The sequence below is a fragment of the Corvus cornix genome, chromosome 3 (genome assembly GCF_000738735.6).
Source record: "Corvus cornix cornix isolate S_Up_H32 chromosome 3, ASM73873v5, whole genome shotgun sequence".
NCBI classification, from domain to species: Eukaryota; Metazoa; Chordata; class Aves; order Passeriformes; family Corvidae; genus Corvus; species Corvus cornix.
This window is the reverse complement of record NC_047056.1, coordinates 47120741-47138524: the sequence shown is the minus strand read 5'-3', so window position 1 is coordinate 47138524 and position 17784 is coordinate 47120741. Positions and strand designations below refer to the sequence as shown.

The window sequence follows — 17784 nt, the reverse complement described above, 5'->3', positions numbered from 1 at the left end:
GAGTAAAACACAGATCAGATGTGATCAGATTAAAACCACAGAAAACTGTGAGCAATTTACTTACTAGATGTAGCTGAAGTAACAAGGGAGATATAAAAGCTGCATTGATTTGAATTTGGAGAAGGTGAAGGGCGTGCTGGTTACTGTGGCAGTGTTCTGCATATTTCCAAGAGCTGTTCTCTTGAACTCACAAAGGCCGTTCCCAGAATGTTAACTGACCATTAATGGAACTTCAGTCATTATGAGTGCATCATAACTTGAACTGGAATTACTAAGTACAGCAGTTTTGTTAAAATCTGCACAATTACCTTTGATATTTCTTGTGGCATGGACTGTATGTGAAGTTGCAGTAGGAAAAAATTAGTAAAGAACAAGAAGTGCAGATAACATTCTAGTCTATCAGCTTCTTTGTTTAGATTTTGTCAGGCGTAATTATTTCATTAAATCCATTTTGACAGAATTTATTCTGAGAACACTTGCTTTATAAGTGTTTTGTGGAAGGTCAGTGTGATAATATGTTACGGTTTGTATTGAAGAATTGTCTCTGATATGTTAAACATGTGTTCTGTCAGAAGAAAGGAGGCTTGAAAAATCATGTATTTAGCTAGCACTGGTCCAGCACTATAACAGCCTAGTGTTTGGCGTCTGAATCATATTTCACATTAAGTTGTCTTTGATTTTCATAAACAAGAGAGGCAGTTTATTTTGTGTCTCATACTCATGGTTCTAAGTACTTTGGGAGATGACACATTGTTTACTTTGGTTTCAGTAGTTTTCACAGAATAAAGCTTCAACCGGAGCTCCATCATGATACAATTTCCAGGCCTTTTAAGTTGTCTGAGGATCATGCCAATACTCTTTGAAAAAGAGCACAGCTAATTAATTCTTCCGGTTACTTAGTATTTCTGGCATAAATGAGCACTGGGATCTCTGTCTCTCTTTAACATTATAAAGTCACATTGAAGGGGTTTTTGTTTGGAATACATAGAAGCAGTATGTAAAACGATTAGTAAATGGACATTACAAGAATAGCTTTATATTGTACTGCACTCCAGTATTTAGATGTTTTCCTTTGTAATTAAACTCTGATATTAATGATTTTAGGAACAGTTATTTTTCCGAGTCACCAGTACTGAATTTTCCTTCTTCCAGTAATTAATTTCTTGAATAGATTTTTCTGATTACTTCTGTAATGCTGTGTTGCCTTTATTTTTATGCCAGAATCTCTGAATGAAGCCAAAATGTTGCTGCCAGCAGTTTCCTTTGCCTCCTGTTGGTACCCTTTTCTTCTACAGTCTATTTACTGGCAGTCTTAGCTATTCAGTCTTGCATTCATGCCTTTTATTTTCCACTGACTTGTATATGTAACTTTCTAACAATATTCTAACAATATTTCGAACAATATTCTGGATGATCCTGAGTTCCATGGCGAACAGCAGTGTTGTGTGTCTGTTCCTTAGGCTTGTGTCTGTCAAAGTAACTTTCAGTTCCTTTAAGTTTGCCTCTGGAGATGGATACTGAGTCCTTTTTGTAGTTTCTTGCAACATCAAGAATTGGGAAAAAAACCTTTTCATCTATCTTTACTAGAGAGGCCTCAAAAAGCCTCATGACCTTGTCACTTCAGTCTTCCTTAAGGTTAATTTGAGTTTGTTAATAATCTTTTGATATCTTTGAGCTCTTTAGTGGGTTTTTCTTCTTGAAGTGATGATTGGAATGAGATCTTCATATTCATATGATATATTTTTCATATGTTACACTGTCAGTGAAGCCATATTTGTTGTGTATTGTAATTGAAACTGAGGGAAAAAAACCCTTTTTTCTTTTTCTGTTGGAGTGTATTCTTCTGAATTAAGATAGTGGGGATCAGAGTCTCTTTGGTTTACTTCCTCCCATACTACAGTAAATATCATATTTTTCCATGTTGACACATTTGATGCACATGTGCAAAAATTTATTAGCAGATTTAGTGAAGTGATACTGCCTGCATGCATCTGCTTGGTGCTAAGCCACCAAAACTTAAAAGTACAGTAGAAAAAATAAAAATAAGCAATCTCCCAAGTTTTGCATACTACCAAATAATTGAACTCTGCAAGCGTTGAATGATGACTGATAAGTCATTTTATGCCTCATGAAGATGCAGACAAGTTTTTCTGTAGCATTTCTTTGAATTTTAAGATAATTGTTACAATACTTTACTGGTTTGGAATAATAAATGGAAATTGTGGTCATTGTATATTTTATCAAGACTTCAGACACTGAAAAATGAGTTAGAATACAAAATACTTTATTGAAATGAAGCACTGGGGTGACAGTGTGGAACATTGGTTTTAAATACTGTTTTTTCAATTTATTATCTGTGTTTTTTTTTAAAAGACTGCATGCATTAATCTCTTTCCATGGGGTTTTTGCTGTAGCAGCTGTGAAGGTGATTTTTTGCTGATATAATTGAAATAAAGAGTAAATACAAAATTTTAATACTGTACAGGGAACTTGAGATGGAGATCATAGAATTTACTCTTCCGAATATAATAGAGCATATTGCAAAAGGTTTTCTTTAATGTAGGTTAGAGAAATTGGAAAAAAAATTAAGTGGTCTTAGGAGGATTGAGAGGGGGTTAACTACTTAGCAGGAAGTTTTTCGGACTACTCAGTGGAAGAGGGGTGGAAAAATGGCATTTGATACTGAACTAGGGTAAACCAGTTTTCTTCTTGTTAATAGAATCCTCTGGTTTTGTGTGCTTGCTGTGCTCTTGTCAGAGTTGAAGTTTAGTTAAGGAAATTACTGCAGTACAGCTTTTGATAAACAGTGTAATTGTTCCGTTGTTTAGTTTGAAGAGTGTTTTTTCTTATAATTGCTTTAAAGAAGGTGCAAGATCAGTAGTGTCTTGTCACTGCTTAGATTAGTCTAGCACTGTAAACCATTGAAGAAATAACATGGGTGTACTTTTAGTGGGGCATGGACCGAGGAACTTTTTAAATTGCTCTGCTGCTGCCATGGAGAAAGTGGATAAAATTCTTGGAGATGCTTGAATAAGATTTGTAAAGGTAAAAATGCAGGTACATTCAAAAGTGGAGTGAACACAATTTTCCAGTATTTGATGTGGACTACTTTGTGTTCAGTTGTGCTTAAAATAAGTAAAAATGCTGTTCTTAAACCCATTAACTTTAATACTTGATTTATCAAGTCTTTTTTTATTCATAGTATATTTTACAATATCAGTATAAAAAACAAAGAAGGAAACTGATCCTGAGATGTGTCTATAAATGGGCAATTTTCAAGGTTGTGAGTGTGCGAAGGACAATTACTTAGCCAGAGATGTCACATGCGAATACATCAACGTAAAATACAAACTTATATTGCATAATTGAGAAAGGATTTTGTGTGTGTGTTTCAGTTTTTTGTGGGGTGTTCTTTTGTTACATCAGAAGTGCCTGCTTTTGGTGTCTCAAGGGTCTCCTTTTTCTTCCAGAAAATGCTGGGACAGAAGAGATGAGTACTCCCTTTACTAAGGCCTAAAACTGCCTGTTGAAAAACAATCCTGACCAGGCAATATACGAATGGCCCAAGGAAGCCAGCAAATTGATATTCAGGTTTTACATGACCTGCGACAGAAGTTTCCTGAGGTACCTGAAGGTGTTGTGTCCAGATGCATGTTACAGGTCAGTGCTCCGTTCATAGCTGCACAAGTAGGCAGCATTGCTTATTTTAAGCTTTCTGTATGGTCATCTCCTTTGAAAGCAGATGTTTTTCTTTCTGTTTTTCTCTATAAATGAGGCAAATATACACAGCCGATTCCTTTATATTGCACAGCAAGCAAAGACTTACACTGGCCTCTCTTCTTCCATGCCTGATCAGGGGTGGTCCAAAGTAAATCAGCCTGTAAATCAATAATCAGTGTGTGCATGGAGACTACTGTCTCACCAATCAGTATGCTCATGCCTTTTGGCCATCTCAAGAGCCAAAACTAACTGTGGCAAAAGGAGGGATGCAAAGCCAACCTGAGTCCAGCGGGGACAATTTAAGGCAATGCTACAAAATGCAGCATTTTAAAATTTTCTTTTAATTCTTATTTGAGTGTTGGGGCATGTCCAGAAGCTACTTTGCTGCCTGGTCTCCATCAGGCTTAAAGGTGGGCCCTTGCCTGCGTGCAGGTTGGCCCCAATGCTTTCCATTCCCAGCTCCCTTGGCCTGCAGAGCCAGCACTGGTGGCCTTAAGTACCCTCCACAGCCAGGAGCCCGGGAGTGTGACGTGGGCACAGCCGGGTGCTCAGAGTCAGGCTCACTCAGGCAGCACAAGGTGGTTGTAGCCTCGCCTCCACCGTGTTAGACCTGAGTGGGTGTGAGGCACTGGGGTGCATCTGCCCAGGGCTTTGCTGCCAGATGGGCATCATTTTTTTGCTGTAGCTTTCAAGTCTATGTAGTTAATTAATGGATTTCTGTTGGGCTTGAAAGTAACAAAGCATTTTTGAGTAGTGCTGCAGTTAGTGCTAAAGCTATGGACTGCATATTCTCAACTTCTACATGCAGCTGTTTTTAATGCTGCCGCTATCAGAACACATACCATATTTTGTATGAACTTCTTGTTCTATAACTTCATGTTAGCTACTTCAGCAGATAAATTAATGTCCCTTCAAAGCCCCATAGGGACTATGCCTAGAGTTATCAAATGATGGTAGACTTATTTAACTATGTAGCTTAAACATGTTTGCTTTGCATTTTCCATCAATTCAAAGCATCCATACTGATTGATTTTCTTTTTCATTCTAAGATACTCAACCTTTGATTACTCTGGTTAATAAGAGAATTATCCAAATATTCATACTGATCCATCAGTATACACTGATGGGAAAAATGATGGGTCACAGCTTCCCAGAAGCTAACTGTCTCTGGACTGTGGCTAGGACCTCTGTGGTTATGAGTCAACATTCTTTATATCCTAATTGTTTGTCTTGCTATTTATATGTATTTTTATTTATGAAATACGTATTTATGTATACTTACATATGCATATGTACTCACACGCACATACTTCCAAATAAAGTGTTTATACTGTTGGGAAGAGTGTCTGTGACAATTTAACATTCACATTGTCAAGACTGTATCATGACTTTCCAGACTTTCTAGAGTAAGAAGTTGCGAGAAGTGCATTTCATCGACAGAATTGGTTTTGATTTGCAAGAAGGCAAAATTTTGCTTGCTGCTCATGAGGTTTCAAGCTTTCCCCAATCCCTTCTTTCTCACTATTTAGCTGAAAAGGAAACTGAACCAGAGTATAAATTGCCTGTATTTGTTCTCAGGATTGTACACTGCTATTTTTATTTCAGTGCTCTGTAGGACTTGATGCTACAAGTACAGTTTTGTTCTTCAAACATGAGAACTGCTTGTTGAGCGATGTGTGTGGACTTGATGGAGTGAACGCATCAGTAATCATCTTTTGAATGTCGTTCTTGATAAATTTAAAAGCTTGTCTTTAAGAGACTCAGCAGCAGTCTTCATAACATTGAATACAGTGGATTTTTTTTTTAATAAAAAGAACCATATAACTGTGAAGAAAAGATACTGTGTATCCCATATTATGACAGATTATGGGGAAGGATTTAGATTTTGAGTAAGTGTTTTAAGTCAGCTTTCATAAGCAAATCTTTCAAAAACAGTCTAGGGTAATTAATGTTCCATGTGTGCAGTACTGTTAAACTAATTTGTCACGCTAGAAAGTTTTTTCTTAACTGAGAGCTAAGACTCACCGAGAAAATCCTGTCATGTTGTGGTGGTTCTTTGAAATTTCATGAGCTCTGGTTTCCCTGACTCAACTTCTAGCTTTGCTACTCTCTTTGGCATGGGGTTTTGTTCGTTTGTGTTTTGGTTTGTTTGGGGGTTTTGTTATTATAAAAGCCGCCTAACATGACTTCTTTAAACCAACAAATTTTGTACTTGGACTGATGGGAAAGATTGAAATGCAGAATTTGGGAGTACTTGTGCACATGTTTGCAATACTGCTGGAACAGTGTCTGAATCCTGAGTTCTGCCACCTTGTAGTTGAGCATAGTGGAAGGAATTTCCAGTAGAGGCAGTAAGTGTAGTTTAGGTCAAAGACAAGTACTCGAGGACATTTGGTATAAGAAATGCCTTACCCCCACAATACCTTGCATGCAGGCATCATATGTCAGGGTGAAGTTATTTTTAAACTAGGAATTAAACTCCAGGTGAGAATCCGAAAGAATATAAGCAGTTTTGCAGTTTATGGTAGTATTGATGAGGCTTTTATAACAAGGCAAGTTTCTTTGGATCACTGTGAATTGCGCAGAAAGAATGTATAGTCCTCCATGAATTCTTTGTAGCCAAACACAGTTGTTTTTAAAGGAAGGTTGTATAGCATTATATGCTTATAATGAAAAAATTAAGGCTAACGAGATTATGAAAATACCTTGGGGTAAATAGCCCACTGTTGAAATACCTAAACAATAAATTGCATGCTAAAAACAGAGGACCACCAAAGAGCTAATAGGAGGAGACTTAAACCTGCTTAATCTAGGGAGTAAAACGTTTTGGGCTGACAGCACTGAATATTCCTACAAAGTTTTGCATCCTGTTCTTCCCAACATGCCTCCTGCATTCAGCTCTCCCATTCTCCTCATTTAAAGGAGTCACTGCAGTGCCCACAGTCTGTGGACATTATTCCCTGTTGTTCTATTTTTTGTGTCCGGAGCATTCTATACCTGCTCCTCAAGTCTACGTCCTCTCCTTGCTTCCTCGTTTCCCTCCAACATTCTTATTCTTTCTTTTTTTTTCTTTCTCTTTCAGGGTGCCAACATTTTAAACTCAATTGGGACATGGGCAGAGATAAGATGAGGGGTATTGTTTTGCTGGAATATGCTCAATTCTGCCATCAACCGGTTCTCTGATCTGTAAAGAGCTAGAAGCGGTTGAAACTCTGCCTCTGCCAGCCAGAAGATGCCAGGGGTTCCATGTGCCCCCGTTTCCCCTTTGAGTTCTCCAATTTTCTCATTGACGTCACTGAAATTTTGGAATTGATTGGATGCAGCCTTAAAAAAGAAAAAAAAAATTGTCCAAAGAAATGCATTCAACCTGAATGTAAGGGCCTGGCAAGCTTGGCCTGTTCCTTTTTGGTTTGGTATTTTTGGCCTTTCTGTTAATAATTTTAATTCACTTAAGTTCATGCAGAATCTGCCTTTGAGATCTTTCTAGCTTGTTTTTCTGTGGCATCCTATCTTTTTCCCTTTTCTGGCTCCCTTTTCTCCTTTGCAACAAATACCAGGCTATTGTTCTTATCTTCTCTTACCCACTGTTCTGTCCGCGTGTTTCCTTTCTTCACTACTAACTTCCTTTGATTACTTTGTCCTCTGGTGCTTATTCCAAACTAGAGCCAATATGCATATCATCGTTTGATCCAGTTTCATATATCTGAATACGTTTTTGCAGCAATCCTTATATCGAGCTGGCTTGTTAGATAGCCTTTAGGGAATCCTATTATTTTAAAAGGTTTTGTGGCTGGGGTTTTTTGGGGATTTTTTTTTTTGCTTTAGTTTGGAGGAATTCAGAACTGCATCTGGTCTGTATGAACAGATAGTTACAGTTTTGTGGGTGAAGTTTAGCCTTGTCATTGCTCTCCCACTTCTGTTTTCTTTTCTCTTTTTTGTTTTTGTAAATCTGTAAGGTAGAGGCAATCTTGCTATATCTGCACAACGCTGTCACCTCCGTCATGGTTGAAGAATGAGAAATAATGTCTGCTGGTTTAACAAAAATCACATAATAGAAAGCATGTAGCATGGATCAATTTATCTGGTTGTGTTACTCTTTAACTAACTGATAGTGTTGCTACTTGGCATATGCAATTTTTTTTCCTTGATCACTTGCATTTTTTTCGAGTAACTGTTTCTATGTGCTGGATGGATTTGCCACCTATTTAGTGTTAATAACATGGGCCTGAACAGGGGCTCTTCTGGCTGAAAGTATTAACCTTTATTTCTTGGGGGGTGGGAGGTTCTGTGGGAAAAGTGATACAGACAGAGCACAGTATGAAGAAATTATGTCACTGATGTATGTCCACTCTTTCTAAAAATCCTTCTGTAGGAAACTAAATTGGGAAGATCTGAGTACAACATTAGTAAACGTGGAAAAAGAGAAGAGAGATTAGCTGTTTGCTTCTGAAATGTTCTTAAAGAATTAGCTAGGTTGTGGTTTCTATTCTAAGTCATCCTATTACAGGTTTTAAAAGGTACAAACATAAGTATTTAAAAGCTTTGCAAGCAGTGGTTTAAAATGAAAGTACAAATGTCCTCTGGGTTTTAGATCATCTTACAAAAGATTAGTCCTGCTGTATTTGTATAAACTGAATTTTTACATTTCTTCCGAAGTCATGTACAGTTCCTTGGGTCAGCGTGTTTCTTCTCTTCGTAAGATTCACTTTCCATTTTCAGCAGGAGGTAATGCATAACTGGTATTGAAGTTTTTGGGAAAACATTTAAAATAAACATGTTTTTATTTCTCTTTTTAAGTTATTAACCAATACTGTGCAGATGCTGTGACTCTATTCCTGCTGTCATTTTCCTCCCTAAAGCCAGAGATTTGGTCTCTGCTGAAGATGGTTCTGAAACTGAGAAGGAATAGGGAGAGTATTCATCCAAGGTGTATCATACTGTATAAAGCTAGCTTGTCAAAGTCCGGGATCTCCCTGTCACTGCTTCAGAGACATTGCAGACGTCCACTCTTGGTGCCACTGGCTGAGTCACTGTTCCCAGAACAGTGAGCTTCACATGCAAGCCCCTTGTGTGTGTAGAGCAGCTATGCTAGCCAGCCACCTAAAGCTTTCTGTCTGATGTTACGTTGTTAATTTTTCAGTTATGATTGGATGGATGCGTACGTAACTATGAGAGTATTTTATCAGTAATGTCAAACTTTCATCTGTCTTTTTTAGAATAACAATAATTTGGATGCCTGCTGTGCAGTTCTCTCTCAGGAGAGCACAAAGTATCTCTACGGTGAAGGAGACCTAAGTTTTTCGGATGATTCTGGGATTCCTGGACTACGAAATCACATGACATCTCTTAATTTGGATTTGCAGTCACAGAACATCTATCACCATGGAAGAGAAGGAAGTAGAATGAATGGAAGTAGGACTCTAGCTCACAGTGTTAGTGATGGACACCTTCAAACCAGTCAGTCCAACAATGAACTGTTTCAGCAGGAGCCACAGACAGCACCTGCGCAGGTTCCACAAGGATTTAATGTCTTTGGGATGGCTAATACAGTTAGTGCTTCTAATCCAGGGCAGCATCTTGGATTTCACCTAGGCAGCAAAGGAGTATCTAACTTGTCTCAACAAACACCCAGATTCAACCCCATTATGGTAACTTTAGCCCCAAACATTCAGCCTGGTCGCAATACCCCAACGTCTTTGCACATACATGGTGTACCTCCTCCTGTACTTAACAGTCCCCAGGGAAATTCTATCTATATTAGGCCTTACATCACAGCTCCTAGTGGTACTCGACAGACACAGCAGCAGCCAGGCTGGGCATCTCAGTTTAATCCCATGCACCCTCAGCAAGTGTACCAGCCTTCTCAGCCAAGTCCCTGGACTACTATTCCTACATCCAGTACTACGCCACATACCTCATCGCAACACTCAACACAGCCAAACCAGCAAGGCCACCAGACTTCTCATGTGTACATGCCTATCAGTTCTCCTACTACTCCACAAGCACCTATGATTCATTCATCTGGTAGCTCACAATCTTCTGCTCATAGCCAATACAACATTCAGAATATATCCACAGGACCTCGCAAAAATCAAATTGAAATCAAACTTGAACCGCCACAAAGAAACAGTTCTTCTAAGTTGCGTTCAACTGGCCCTCGCACCTCCACTGTTCCCTCTTCCCTCAACAGCCAGACATTAAGTAGAAGTCAGCCCACTGTTTACATATCGGCCAGTCCTCCAAATACTGATGAAGTGATCACACGTGGTCAGCCCAAGGTCTACATTTCAGCAAATGCCACAACAGGAGATGATCAGCTTGTGCGGAACCAGCCCACACTTTTCATATCGACAAATCCTGGAGTATCTACTACTGCTAGGAATATGTCTGGTCAAGTAAGCATGGGTCCTGCATTTATTCATCACCATCCACCCAAGAGTCGAGCAGTGGGCAACAGCACCACTGCAACCTCTCCTCGAGTGGTTGTTACGCAGCCTAACACAAAATATACTTTTAAAATTACAGTTTCTCCAAATAAGCCCCCTGCAGTTTCCCCAGGGGTAGTGTCCCCAACTTTTGAACCTACAAACCTTCTAAACCTTCCTGATCACTATGTTGAACCAGAGGGTATCCAGCATCTTACTGACCCTGTTTTAGCACATGTGGATAGGATCAGTGATGCACGGAAATTGAGTATGGGATCTGATGATGCTGCCTACACGCAAGGTAATATTCTTAATATAAATTGTAGAGATTTTGACCAGGTTGTCAATTCAGTATGTAGATTGCAGAACAGGAACCTTTGTGATGTTAATATAATATCTTTAATTTTAGCATTTGTGAGTGTTTCCTAAATAAATAAAAGTGGTTTATAAGCAAATCATAAATTTCTTTTTATGGTAAAGATATGAAACTGAATATTTGGAGATATTCTTGTGTTTGTCTTAAGTAGGTACGTTATCTGTTTAATGGAGTCATACCATCTTCATTTTTATGTTGTTCTGAAAGAAACGTGTACGTTTGTTCGACTTGTCCGAGTGATTTAAAGCTACAATTCCACTGTCAGATTTTTGAATCAGTTGAGATACTGTTTGCATTGGATAATGTTCCCCTTTTATTTTTTTGCAAGTGTTATTTAAGAAGAAGGAAAAGCAGACTTCAAAAGCAATTAGTGGGATAAAGTGTTGGCCTCCATGTTTCCTACTCTGTGCCTGACAATAAAATGCTTAAAGTCGTGATACTTCTGTTACATTTTAAAATGTGAGAAGGAGCGCCAAGCCAAAGGAATCTGTTTTAACGGTTCAGTGGTAATGGAAGAGTAAAATTTAGAATATGTGGTACAGCAAGATAACCTGTTAATATTTTTCCTTCTGTTTTCATGGGTGTACATGCTTTTATGACCAGCTTGATAGTTTATTAACTCTGCTGTAAGCTTTTTATATAAAGATGTGGGATGAGTCTTAGGATATTTAAGCAGTATTCATGATAGGTTGTCAAAATAATTTGTCTTTGACCTCACTGGTCCTCTCTGGACTTAGTAAACAGTTCAGAACTAAAAAAACTGGCTTGTTCCATGACCACTGTAAACATTTTTCAGATGAATTTTGCCATTTTATTTTGTGTAAGTAAGTACAGTGATCAAGACACAGAAAGCCAGGTCTGCATCTGGAGTACTATAGTAATGAAGTAAATCAAAAAGCGATTCTAGCTTGTGCACTACTTCTGGATATAATCATCTTTGGTGAGGAATAGTCAATCCTAACTCAAAAGTTTCTAAAGATTATGTGTCAAAACCAAAAAGCTAATCATCCTTACATTCTCTTATGTTCAGTGCATAAAGAACTTCAGAAAATTCATCTGTAGGTAAGCAAAACAAATTGCCCCCCCCCCGGTCGTATTTCCTTTTCTTACTTTGGAGGAAGACTTAGCTGTCTGTTTTAGTCTTAGTCCTGGAAAACTTCATATACCCAGAAATTAAGCAATTGCAATCTTGTACTTAGGCTCTAAAACACTCTTCTAGATCATGAACTTGCTTCCCAAGCAAGCTGGGTACTTTTTAGGGGTTTGCAAAACTTCATTTTTGGTACTTTTTGGGGAGTTGTCCCTTTCTTCTGTTTTTCCTTTCTGAGGGCACCGACTTCTGCCAGGTCTGCCTCTTTATCTCTTGTACCCTTGGTAGTGATGGCCACTGTAACGTCCTGCACAATCTCTAAAAGCTGCAGGTATCAGCATTCTGCTTATCAAGATGAGGCAAGCTTGATACACAACCTAGAATTCCAGAAGCATTGACCTCCTACCTGCTGTGGAGCCCAGCTCTTCCAGACACCAAGATGCAGCTTTTAGATGATGTGTAGATGTATGACGTGGGCTGGTACAAGGGACCTTAGGAAGACACCATCCTTCTGTGTCCTTCACTACAAAGTTCACTTGTGCTGCTGAAGTTCTTTACATCTAGAGGTGTTTTGGATTTCTGTCATATGTGCTCCATTTCTGCAATAAGTGCAGTATTTCTAACATTTTTGTTATCATTAATATTTGGAAAGTTGAGAAGTCTGTGATAGATTTACTTGTATGGTATTGATGTCTGGAAATCCTAATTGTTGCTTTTAAACATGTTTCTTACACTTAGCAGTGGGGTTTTTTCCTCTTACATACAAAAAGGGATTTGAGTTACTTGATGTCTTCTGTGTTCTAAACTGCTTATAATTTAGCCAAATTGCCAGAAGCCTTCCATGCTAGGTGCTTGTTTCAGTTTAATTTTAGCCAGAGAAGATGAGTAGTTTCTCTGGCCACGATTGGAGAAAAATGCATTTTCATCAGCTTTTCCATTTCTGCCAGAATGCTCCTTATCTTGGCAGGGAGAACTGGTTTGGGGAAAAAGAAACCTTGAGGTGGAAGGTAGAGTTGCTTTGATGTCAAAGGAAATTTCCTTTGCTCTTTTTATTTACTTTACATTTATATGCATGGTCCAACCCAGGAGAACAGAAGATGTGTTGGACCTCTCTCTAGGTGCCGGTGCTTGCCATCTAAGAAGTTTTACTTGATTATGGTGTGTGTAGGCACTCCCGTCTCCTTCCATGATTATGTTTCTGGTTTGCCTCCCAAGAAAGTCACAGGGGGTAATAGAAGGCTGCCCCAGATCTGTCTTTTTTTCTGCCAAACCTGGAGGTTATATAATGTGTAAAAGAGTGCGTACTGCTCAGATAAAATCAGTGTCATTTCCCTGGAAGGCTTGGTTGTATCTCTGGCACTGACTCTGTGATCCTAAGAAACTTGCTGTCACCAGACTTTTCAAAACTGGTTGCTGAGGGGTGTTTCTTGTTTTCTAGGACTCTAGTTTGAGATACTGAGGACTTGCTTGTGGAAATGTTGAGTGCATGTGTCCCCTATTGAAGTCAGTAAGAATTCATAATGCTGTGAGAAGAATAATGCTAGGTGCATGCCCAGAAGGACAGCCAAAAGGGGATGCATTTTTATATTCCTCTCTTCAGTATCAGTTCTGTCTCTGCACAGGAGTATTCCCATTATTTAGCAGAGATTACAATTCATAATTAGTTTTATTAATATGAAGTAGTTAAGTGAGATTTCAATATATAATATATATGTAATTCAGTTTAGTATAAAGTGTCTTACGGATAAAAAAGTGAAATCCTGTTAGAAACTGAAAATTCTGTACTCATACATTTTTGTGATGGACACTCTGTAAGCATGCAAGTCGTGTGATGAGTAATGAGGCTGAACAGTTATTTAATAGTTGCTCATTCTGCATATAGCTTTCCATCTGTATAATGGGAAGGCATTCAATCAAGAAAATACATAATTGTGTAATAAAATCATTAGGTTGATGTTTTCTTACTAGAGAGCTTAAGTCCTTTGGTTAAGTATTACATGTCTTTGACTGTCTGACTTCTTCATAGTATTTTCTTTAATTTGAAAGAGGATGGTGTGCAAAGTTGAGTGAATCATTGGTACCAACTATAGTTATATATGTGGATGCATGTTTCCTTAGCAATTCTTGCCACTGTGTTTTTAATGTAATTAATTGATAAACTAGATTAGTAAATTAACATTTTGCACAGCTCTTGATTTGGTTTCTTGGAGCTTTTTAAAACTTAGAAAAACAAATAAAGCTGCAGGAAACAAATTTCCTTAATTCTTAGCCAGTCCTTGTAGATGTTTAAGAAAAAGGACTTGAATGAGATAAAGCTGTGGCCCATACTCCAAGGGGCTCTGAGCCCATTGCATCATGTGGTTTAAGAAAAAAATACCACCTTGTATTTGGCTCTGTATATCCGGCCCCACTCGTCAGTGAAGCTCCTTTTAAAAATTAAGTGAAGGGAGTATTGAAAAGAGAGAACAAAAAAATCAGTTTGAACTACTGAATTTGCATATCAAATGACTGAATTTTGTGCAGCTTCAAATACAGGTTTTGAAAGCATGCATAAGCATAAGTGTGTTTTGAGACTTCATTAACCTCCTGCCACAGAGTAATTGCATTGCCAGAAATCCCCTCCATATCTGGCAAACTAAGAAATTTAAGAAATAGTAGGTCTATAGAATAGAGTGAAATCTTTGTATTCCTAGATTAGAATTTATCTTAGAAACACTTAAAATAACAAAAGACACTCTAAAATTCACATGCACAGAGTCTTTGAGAAAACAGTTATGCGTACATTTACAAACTTAAAGGTATATTTAGTGCCTGACTGAGAAGGTCTCTGGGAGAGGAAGAGTGAACTTTTGTCCTCCAGACTTTCATGCTCCCTGTAATATGATGATATATATCATTTTTGTGAAAAATGTGCACTTTGAATGTCAGAGGAAACAGTGGCATCTGCCAGAGCATTGAAGTGTACTGCGCTCTGCTGAATGCAAACGTGCAGAAGTGCAAAAAACTTAATGTGCCAAGTATCCTGTTTGCACTTAATTAAGAAATTGAACTGCAGTTTTTCTGAACGTTTTCAGTTGCTCTGAGCAACACTAGAGGGAGCTGAATACTTAAATTGCCAGTTTCCATTCATAAATACCGCACTGAAAGGCAGGGGGGGTTTTGTCTTTCCCCCACCACTGTTTTCCTGCAGCTGCCAAATTGGTATTTAAGCAAAATTACCAAATTATATGTGGAAGTCTCTACTTAAACCAATCTCTTCCAAGTTCCTTATCAAAGTTACTTTTAATAATAGAAGAATAGTATATGATATCAAGTGATTCTTCTTTAATCATAGTGGTAATTTTTAATGTGTGTTTTTAAAACCTGTTGGGATTTGAAATTGTCAGATGGTAGTCACAAAGCTCATATGAGAATAATTTACATAGCTTTTCAGACATGGCATGAAAATGAAAAGCACGTAGTAGTGCTGTGGGCATCCATCAGTGCCTTCTCCTCCTTGTGCAGTTCTGTAATGACCGCTAAATTTCCCAGCCTCACAAGTGGGAGAACATCGAAATGAGAAATGGTGGGTTTTTTCCTTTACAAGAGTAGCTTAAACAAAAAAGGAGGTGGGGGATGTACAGGCAAAGTCTTAGTCATAGTTGTACTCTTGAGGCCATGCCATGCCGTGCAACCTGATATTCTGGTAACTGTGCTCTTCACCTACCACATCCAGCAGCACTGGCTACTCACCAGCAGCCTGCATCCACAGTTTAACAGGTCTGAAGAGTTCTGAGTCTGGTCAGTGGAGCATAGCTGTGGTGCCTCAGCAGTCTTACCAAGGTAATGAAAACAGAAATGTCTAAAAGTGGAAATAAAATGTAGCAGGAGAAAGGGCTTGTATGCTCCCTGCAGGAGTAGAGGCAAGGTAGTCTTTGATTTCCTTTCTTTAGAGTTGCAGCTACATTTGTTTGTAAAAGGCTTTTTGAGAGGAGAGACTGTCTATTGAGATTACTTACCTGAAAATTCCAAGTCTTCAACAAAAATCCATCTTGAGATTTCAGTTATTATGGTTTTATATTACATATGAGCACAGCTGCAATTTTTACTGTAGTGCAATTACTGTGACCCAAAATAAAGGTGTCTGTTTATGAAAACTTCTCTGATTTGTACAAAACCTAGCAAAAGGCAGGTGTCATTTCAGTATCTTGTGAACACATGTGACTCAAAAGCCTAGGCTCGATCTGAGTAAGGCCTTACAGTCTGTTACACTGTTCCAAAATAGTTTGACATGGTTCCTCCTTTGGAAGAACCTCCGGAAGACAAAATGTGATGTGTGAATGAATGAATGAACAGGCAGGAGCTGGAGCAGAAGACAGTTCTTGCCAAAGATGTGGAAAGTTGCATCTTTATAATGTGCTATTTTTTTCTCCTGCTACTAGTTTGGAAACCTAGGCAACCAGATTTGAGTGCTTCTAGTTTTTTGGTACCTGAAGAAATCGTGAGGATCTAAGCATCATGTTCCAGCTAGAGTTTGGCTTAAAGACTTTGTGAGGCAAATTCAATCTTTTTAAAATACCTTGTTATTGCTACTTTTTTTTAATTTCCAGGGTGATATAAAAGTATTCATAGTCTGTGAAACTGATCACAGTTTATATGAATTACTAGTTTAATGGATGAATGAATGGCTGCGCAGAAGTTAAAATGATTCTTTGGTTTCTTTAATGAAATACATTTTTATAGAAGGTGATTATTACTTTGAGCAGTGAAATCTGCTTTTGTGATGATATGTGATAGTAAATGTGCCTTCAATGAAATGAACTCATTAGATTGCATGAATTTGTGTCATCTGCTACTTAGGTTCTTCATACCTTTAAAAAACTGGTTTAAATGCTAACTTCATTGTTTCTAAATGAGGTCTCCTTGTGCCTTTTGCTTTAGAAATAGTAAGCAGTGTTAGAAATTAGAAGCTGAACTAATGGTTCTGCACCATCCAGCTGCTGATAAATATCACAGTTTGCTAGTGGTGTGCTTACTTCTGGTTTGGTTTCATTTGATGGGTCCTACTATGATGAACACTGGGTCCAATCCTAATTGCAATAAGCATATGTAGTGCTCCATATTGCAGTTGTCTGTCTGAAATCCTCTTCATGTTACCTGTTTAACAGTGGTTAGGCTGAATACACAAAGAAATATTAGTTGCTGGCTTTGGGTAGTCAGTCTTGTAGGTTTTTACAGATTATAGTTAAATATTGCATGGCCATTTATTATGTTGTATGTCTTTCTCATATTCGCTTGTCTGTAGTTAGTTTGTGCTGATTTCAAAAACAGCACTTTCTGTCTTATGGCAGAGATTTTCTTGTGAGGAGAATGGAAAAGCAGTCTGTAATAGTGGTTTTGTCTGTTTTTTCCCAAAAGAATCCTAACTTGCATCTTTATCTGGTGTTGCCATGTGGAGGATAATAAAGTAGATAAAATGGGACTTTATGTATTGCAGCTTTACTGGTACACCAGAAGGCCAGGATGGAGCGACTTCAACGAGAACTTGAGGTTCAAAAGAAAAAGTTGGATAAACTAAAATCAGAGGTCAATGAAATGGAGAATAATCTAACACGAAGGCGCCTGAAAAGATCGAATTCTGTTTCCCAAATTCCATCAGTAAGTTGAAATGTCTGTAGGGTATAAACCTAAACCACAAGTGTGGTCTGTCACAATAAATTGAAAGAGGGGTTATTCATATATTGACAATAGACTAGGGATGGGCAGTATACTTAGATTTAAGCTGGTAAACAGTATAGTTTAGAGTAGGGACTAAAAATGTGTTGTTTAACCACAACCTTGCAGGTTGCTGATCACTTTATGAAGTATTGCTTTTAAAGACAGTCACAAAAGGTTTGACCTGGTAATCCTTTCTAGCATTTCAGACTACGACTTAATACTCATACTGCTATCACACTAAGTACTTTTTGGTCTTTGTGCATATACTGAGCTCAAATAAACTGATTAATGCACCAGTTTTCAGTGCTCTCTGATCATCCATTGATCTGCTGGACCAGACCACTGGCTGTGCCCTGTCTGCTGTTTGGAGTTGTTCAGTCAGCTCTGAACTCTGGTGAGAGAGAACTATTCAGTGGGTCTGGAAGCTTTTTCTAAGATTATGCTTGGATTAAAAGAAAGGTGGTCATTAGGGAAGA

General features: G+C 38.2%; 1 protein-coding gene across 2 annotated transcripts in view; it reads left to right on the top strand.

Moving 5' to 3' along the window:
• Nucleotides 1-17784, top strand: part of TAB2 (TGF-beta activated kinase 1 (MAP3K7) binding protein 2) — a 62655-nt gene that overhangs the window by 32897 nt on the left and 11974 nt on the right. Inside the window, exons 1-4 of one of the 2 annotated variants that reach the window (XM_039568690.1) lie at nt 3575-3660; nt 6803-7093; nt 8937-10446; nt 17088-17248. In XM_039568690.1, coding sequence (XP_039424624.1) covers nt 9057-10446; nt 17088-17248 — 1551 coding nt within the window. In that variant the 5' untranslated portion in view covers nt 3575-3660; nt 6803-7093; nt 8937-9056. Of the gene's footprint in view, nt 1-3470; nt 3661-6802; nt 7094-8936; nt 10447-17087; nt 17249-17784 lie in introns of those variants that run through there. The other variant, XM_010399150.4, reaches the window with a different exon arrangement.